At 43.7% G+C, this 7,146-nt stretch overlaps 1 protein-coding gene across 1 annotated transcript; it reads left to right on the top strand.

Moving 5' to 3' along the window:
• Positions 1–1,076: 1,076 nt before the first annotated feature.
• LOC114611576 (keratin-associated protein 11-1) lies at positions 1,077–2,074 on the top strand. The gene has a single exon (XM_028756283.1). It carries the CDS (start codon positions 1,131–1,133, stop codon positions 1,677–1,679), a length of 549 nt encoding a protein of 182 aa, XP_028612116.1. The 5' UTR covers positions 1,077–1,130; the 3' UTR covers positions 1,680–2,074.
• The last annotated feature ends 5,072 nt before the right edge of the window (positions 2,075–7,146 follow it).

The raw sequence follows: 7,146 nt of genomic DNA, 5'->3' as shown, positions 1-7,146 counted from the left end.
ATAAAAGGAATAATTAAATATTACAGAAACCTCTTCATATATCCATTTGCTACCAAGCATTGATTAAGGGCCTGATCCCGCCCACCCTTGCCTACCCTTATCTGTGATAAAGACAATGACCTTGAAGAGTCTTTAGTTTATTCTTGATTAAAATACATCCTATCTATAATAGCTTGTGTGAAAAATAAATACGTTTCAACTGCATTGAGCAAAACAGGAGGAAGACACTGTAGCCTCTTAAATTAACATTATAGTAATTTTAAAATTAATGAAGCCTGTCTCCTGGCATCCTGATGAGGCTCGTGAGTAATTGTTAGCCATTTTTATTAGAGTAAAACTTTTAGGAATAATTCACGACCAATTTGTTTAAAAAGGGTCTCTGTTGGCTGTGACTGCAGTTCTGGTTAACGAGCATCTAAACTTGCTGCCTTGATGGAATAAAAAGGGATCCCAGAGCTTTCTCTCCTTCCTGTACTCTTCCTGCTTTGGTACATTAAGGAAAGCTGAGGGTCACCTCCTGATTTGGATACATCTTTGTGACCCTTTTCTCGGCAGGTCTTCTCATTGCTATCACGAAGCGTTCTGAAGGGGGCAACTCCCCTTATTAGGAGCCCCGTTAGCCGCGGTCGAGTGACTCAGTGAGTTATGTCAAAAGCATATTAAATGTCAATGACAAACCAAGCATGGTGCGGGCTTGCAATCAGCCCTGGCCGGAAGGGAGAGAGTGTGTGGCGGTGGGGCAGCGGCATGTTTGGAGTTGTGGCTGGATGGACACTCATCAGATGCAAGAAGGTAAATGGGGGATGAAATGTGGGTAAGGATGACCAATAGCTTTGAAGCTGTCAGCTGCATTCTTAACCCAGACTAAGTACAGTTCAGGAGACTTATGATTTAGTTACCAAACTACTAAACATCCTTTACGAGGGAGAAGGCTTCTCGAGGGACAATTAACTTGGAGATTCACAAGATGTTCTAAGGCAAGGTGGTGTGATCCAGAGAAGCCAAGGGAACCAGCAGGGGAACCCCACCCATGAGCAAGGATATATAAAAGCCCAGGAGCCTGAAGTAGCATTCATAATTCAGCTAACTTCAAGGACACAGTGCAGCCCTCTCGCTCTCTCTCTGCCGTCATGTCTTTCAACTGCTCCACAAGAAATTGCTCTTCCAGGCCAGTTGGAGGACGTTACACTGCTCCAGCGGGCCCAGTTTCCACAGCCTCAGCCCGTGATGCAGACTGCCTGAGTGGCCTCTACTTGCCCAGTTCCTTCCAAACTGGGTCCTGGCTCCTGGACCATTGTCAGGAGTCATCCTGTGAGCCTACTGCCTGTCAGCCAACGTGCTACCAGAGAACTTCTTGCATCTCCACTCCGGTCCAGGTAACTTGCAATCGACAGACTACCTGTGTCTCCAATCCCTGCTCTGCTCCCTGTAGCCGGCCACTCACTTTTGTGTCCACTGGCTGTCAGTCCCTGGGAGGAATTTCCAGCTCCTGCCAGCCAGTGGGAATCTCTACTACCTGCCAACAAGTGGGAGGCATCTCTACTGTCTGCCAACCAGTGGGAGGCATCTCTACTGTCTGCCAACCAGTGGGAGGCATCTCTACTGTCTGCCAACCAACCTGTGGAGTCTCCAGGACATACCAGCAGTCCTGTGTGTCCAGCTGCCGAAGAACTTGCTAAGTGCGTAGGAGCCTGTGCGCCAGTTGAGTCTCCGTGCCCTGCCAGCTATGTTTCCGGGAGCTTCCTGTATGCTGTTTGAATGCTCCATCGTGTTATTGACTGCCAAGTTGCTAGCTGCTAGCTACGCCCAAGCTGCCTTTGACACTCTAAAATGTTTCTTGCCAGCACTAAGATAACTTTAAGGTTTGATTTCTGGTTCCGTGTAAGCTTCTCAAAGCTTCCAGAGGCTTCACCACCTCACTCCAGTCTGAGGAATCACAATGCTTCCAGAGGCTCTCCTGCCAAGAGCCCATGCCTTCACCTTGCTGCTTTATTGCCTGGCTTCTGCTTTTGTGTCTCTGAAAGAGGGAGCTTGTTGCTCTGTGTATTTCTCAATAAACTCGCATTAGTTGGCATTGCAACCGTGTGTCTCAGCAGACTTCTTTATTTGTGAGGGGTTTGGTTATTTGTGAATCATTCTTCGCTGATCAGGTCCTGACTTTATTCTGCTTCCTGAGCACAGAGGACAGGTGTAGTGGTTACTTTCGGAGACAAGCCAGAGATCACCTGTGCTTTGTTGTTCAGAGAACGTGGCCAAGTTAGGGCCTTGGTGAAGCTCTATGAGATTTGATGACTGATTGATGTCTATAATTCCCTGAACATGTGAGGGATCCACAAAATGGCTTCCATGGAGGTAAAAGATAAGCTGTTTGGGAAGTGAGGAAGTTCAGAGAGTTGCTCAGTAAAGCAAGCAACAGAGGAGCAGAGTTCAGAGGGTTTCCTCATTAAAAGGCCAACGTGGAAATGTCTGAAATGACCCGTCCATGATCAGCTGGGTTGGAGGGAGATTAGAGAAGGAGGAGTAGTTGATTCTAGGCCTCAGGAATTGCTGCATCCAAAGGACTAACGTTAGCTCTATCCTCCCCTTACTCTATGGAACAAATCTCTGGTCCCCAAACATGATGAGCCAATCATATTTAGTGTATCTGGCAAAAGAGACTTAAGAAAAATATCAGGAACATTTAATTTCTTAATATTTTTTTTCCTTCTGTGCATGTGGTGCTAAAGACTGAACCCAGGACCTAGTGTATGCTAGTCAAATACTGTACCTCTGAGCCACAACCCCAGTTCCTGTCTTGGTTTGTTTTTACCCTCATAACCTCACTCTCGCTTGCTTTCCCCTGCAGTCCATATGCTGGTAGACCAAGCCATCTGGATGGGTGGGATTCCACGTGCCAACTCCCTTTGCCTTTCATGAAAAAGTGAGAACTGGCTACCAATGAATCTGCTTTTGCTCTTGGCATCTGTCATGTCCACAAGCACATCTCAATATGCTCTCTTCCGAATTGCTCCAACAGACACACAAATGGACAATCATTCGACAAAACAGAGACTTCTGCGGTGTGGCCACTGCGAGCGGCAGATGCCTGTTCTCCTGGCAAGAGCTGCTTTGTGAAGATACATGTGCATCATCCGCTGTTGTCAGTGCAGAGTGTTTTTCTTATTTTACTGATGGCTTTTCAGAGGCAAAACGTATAGATGATTTCTATATAGATGCAATATTTTCAATTTTTTCCTCTGCTGACTCTTGTCCTCAAACGTCCCTTTTATCAGAGAAGCGTTGGATGTGACTCACATTCATCTCTCACTAAAGCAAGACATGGCTTTTGCTATGTTCTCGTTCCATGTCTCGGCCGGCTTTTTTCTTTTAAAGAATTGCTGAATTTTCAAAATGCCCCAGTTTGTCCCAAAATACAAATCATTGTGTGTGTGTGCGCACATGCATGGGCGTGTATGTATGCATGTGTGTGTGTGTGTATGTGTATAAATGGCTCTTTCAGAGCTGCAGCTGATATGACTCTCTCAAACACTGTTTCTCTTATTCACTTCATATATGATTTGAATAATTCAGAGGCTGATAGGCTATTTTATTTTTTTAATTTAATTTTATCTTGCTTTTCAGCTTTCTAGGTTCCAATGAATAGACGGCTTCTGTTTTAATTATGGGACTAATCAGTGCCCATGTGTAAGATTGATATATTCATAATAATATTGAGATAGGTATTATAGTTTGACGTGAAAGTGTTTTGCTTGGGCTGTTTGCTGTACTAGGAACAATCAAGTATATTGCAGCAATCTTACCCAGCTGTTGCTGACCTTCATTTCTGTTTGGCAAATTATTACTATTGCTTGGCCATTAGAACATTTTTATTTATACTTGAACTTTGGAAGTTCTCTCTATCCTTTGCCTTATTACACAATATATTTTACGTTGGTCTTAGAGAACAATCTTGAGGATAGAGATGTGATGGTTCATAGCCTAAGGCCTTGAAATGCAATTTCTGTCCAACATTCCATCACTGTGGGGAGGATCAGCTTCTCTGGGCTGTGCAGGTTTGCTTGCCTCCTCAGTCCTTCTCAACTCACTTGGGAACTAGGAGCAATGATAGCATCTCACACCTATTTTCAGGAAGAACCAAAATAGTATGTGTACCCCAGATCTCAAAGGGGGGCATCTGCCCTTTGATATAGAAATACAGTGAGCTGTCTCTTGTTGGGGGATGGGGAACAGGTTTGCTTTTTTGTTTTTTTAAAGTCATGACTTGTCCACAGCTCTGGGAAATCTCATGGCAGACAGGTTGGGAATCGTGTCCTGTTCCCCAACCCCCTTATCTTTGGCCTTAACTGTTTTAAGTTAGAAGGGTCAGGTCACATAGTGGTGTGCCTCCCTGCTTTATCATCTGCCTTTGCTCAGAGCGCCCTGTCCCAGACATTTGATAGTACTTCCTCTCTTAGATTTTCAGCAAATCCACTTACTAAGGCACTTAGTGTGCGTGCACGTCCAAAAGACTTTATGGCAAGTTTGGGGACATAGACATCATTTATATTCCGGTTATAAAATATGTGCTAAAAATTTTATGTGGTAAAGTATACACAGCATAGACGTCTCCATGCTGAATACTTTTAAGTGGCATTCGTTGGCACACAGTACACTGCTGCTGTGCTACGGATCACTTTAGACACTGTCCACTTTCTGAGGGTGATCCACTCTGGCACTTATCTTCTTCCTTGCCAAATTTAGAGTGGAATTTTCTTCTCCTTTCTCCCTACTTCCATCTTTCCTCTCTGCCTTTCGTCTAACAAGTGCTGACACCCTTCTGAGGCTGGCTCTTCAATAGTAAAGAGCAGTTTGTAGATCAGCTCTGTCCAGTCATTGCTAGGACTTTCTTCTATGTTCCCTTCCGCAGGCTTCACGACTTACTTTCAAAGGCTTTGTTTGATGTTGCACATGGATGCTTTCGAGGCTGCTATGTCATTCAAGGCCTCAGTGGTACTATACTGTTTTCCTGACATGATGCTTGCTCATTTAAAACTGCAGTCATCGACGAAGGCATGCACTACCTCTAGAAGAGTTGGTTTTAAATTTGAATAACATAAGGTTGTAAGAGTCAAAGGACTGTATCCAGAGTTGGTCAAAGGACAGGAGTTTCAGAGTGGAGTCTGGAACTGTCCCCAGGCAGACAGGGTTGGCTCTGCTGTTGAACCTTAGCCTTGATAAGAACCCATTTGGTCTCTTTGTATTTTCAGGAAACTTCTACCCATGTTTAGAAACTATAGAAATTTAGATGAAATACTTTCATGAAAGACTTTGTGCTTTCTTTTATGAAACTGGAATCTTTTCTTCTTATCACCCCTGGCTTCAATCTCTGTCATCAAATGTGTGGTTTGAACTGAACTGCCTGATGGGCATTTTCAGAAGGATTTTCAGTTCTAGTATAGTGTGATCAATTCAACTAGGCCTGATTGATATGGTACATTTCAGGTTATAAAACATGATCTTACACTGGGCGTTATGATCTCAGTGTTTCTCAGTCTTACCCTCTCTTCACAGCACCACCAGATGTGTCCAGTCAGTTTACTACAGCTGCTTTGGCCATCTCCCCCAAACCAGTGGTGGTTTAAATAATGACTTCCATATAAATAAAGGCACCCTTTCTAGGTACCTTTCTTTCTCCATCACTAGTAATGGATAGAAAAGCATGTTTTAGTTTCATTCGAAACTAAAGAGAATTTCCTCTAGAGCTTACCCCAGAGACAAATTTATAATTGCAAATTCTGTGATTAAGAGATGTGGAGGTTTTTCAAATGGATTTATTAAACCGAGGACAGACCTGAAGCTATGTGGTGGCTCTCACCCAGATATGAATCCTGAGACTTGTCTCTTATCCCTGCATGAGATTCTGGGGGTAAGACTGGGAAATGTTTCATTTATGAAATAAAGACTTCAGGTGGTATGCAAAGCACACATAATCTTCTGAAAATCAAGGATTTGGGGGCAAGAGACAATTTTATTTGATAAAAGTCACAGGGCTCAGAGGCTTCTGCCTCTTCTATTGAACTTAGTTCAACTGCACTGACAACAAGGTGAGTCATTTGATCTCAGTAAATCCCTGACCACTCCTGTAGAAACCAAGGATGGTAATACTAATGCCAACTTCAAGTACTAGCCAAGGTGAGGCTTGTGGCTGTCAGAGATAAACTCTGCAGAGTTGAGGGTTTAAGAACAAGAGAATTTTTTTCTGCATATAAAAATTGTAAACACTGTTGCTGTTGAGTGGGTAGCCCTTTTCTATAAGATGATTAAAAAAAAATACTGGTACTTCATTTTGTTCTTTTCTGATCTTTTCTCCTACAGGAGGTTTCCAGGTGGCGGCAGAGGTCCAGACTCTAGTAGATTACACAGGGAAGATGTACTGTGTTTCCTCATACTCCACAGGCATGGTGACATGGGAAGTGACATTTCCAGGCACTTGGTCACACTTAGGAGGAAGGAAGCAGGTCCATACAGCCTAGCTGTGGGCACAGGAAGAAGAGGAAGGGTTTTGTGAATGGCTAACCTGAGCTTGCCACCCTGCATTGTGTGATTGGAAGAGCGAAGGGGTATCTGGGAAAGCTTGAGTTGCACGAGACACCCCAGAGTCGTAGCACTCTGAAAGACCCCCCACCCTACTTTCTGTCGTCTACCAAAGGAAGCCTGTCTCAGGGAGCAGCATTTCAGGAAAGCTCCATTTGTGCATTCATCTTCTACATTCAGGAATTGATAGTGGTGTTCAAGGACCCACCTTTCTAGGAGACATTCCTTTCAAATTCCAAGGACAATATTTCTATACAAAAAAATTGGTATGTAAATCATTAGTCAGTGTTTCTCACTATAAAACCAGCCGATTCTGGTAATGACTGTAGTGACTGGAAAGAGTTCAGATAGTTCTGACCTGAAATAAAAGGTGATGGGGGCCCCGGCTTCATAAATGAGACACAGGGACACGGTAGCTCCCATTCTCTTCTGCTGCACATAAGCCACATAATTTTGCTTTAAATGATCCAGCCTGGATCTTATTTTTATGGCATGTAACCTCATATTCTAGGGTATTTATCAAGGCAGAGGCCTTACAGTTAACTTATGCAACTCTCACACTTAATGGATCAG

The sequence above is a fragment of the Grammomys surdaster genome, unplaced genomic scaffold (assembly GCF_004785775.1).
Source record: "Grammomys surdaster isolate TR1022 unplaced genomic scaffold, NIH_TR_1.0 126118, whole genome shotgun sequence".
Taxonomy (NCBI): domain Eukaryota; kingdom Metazoa; phylum Chordata; class Mammalia; order Rodentia; family Muridae; genus Grammomys; species Grammomys surdaster.
Note: the sequence above shows the minus strand (reverse complement) of the source record. Positions and strands in the feature narration are given on the sequence as shown.

Bases quoted from the DNA above. Each gene is read 5' to 3' on its own strand.
- LOC114611576 (XM_028756283.1), top strand. From the start codon at position 1,131: ATGTCTTTCAACTGCTCCACAAGAAATTGCTCTTCCAGGCCAGTTGGA.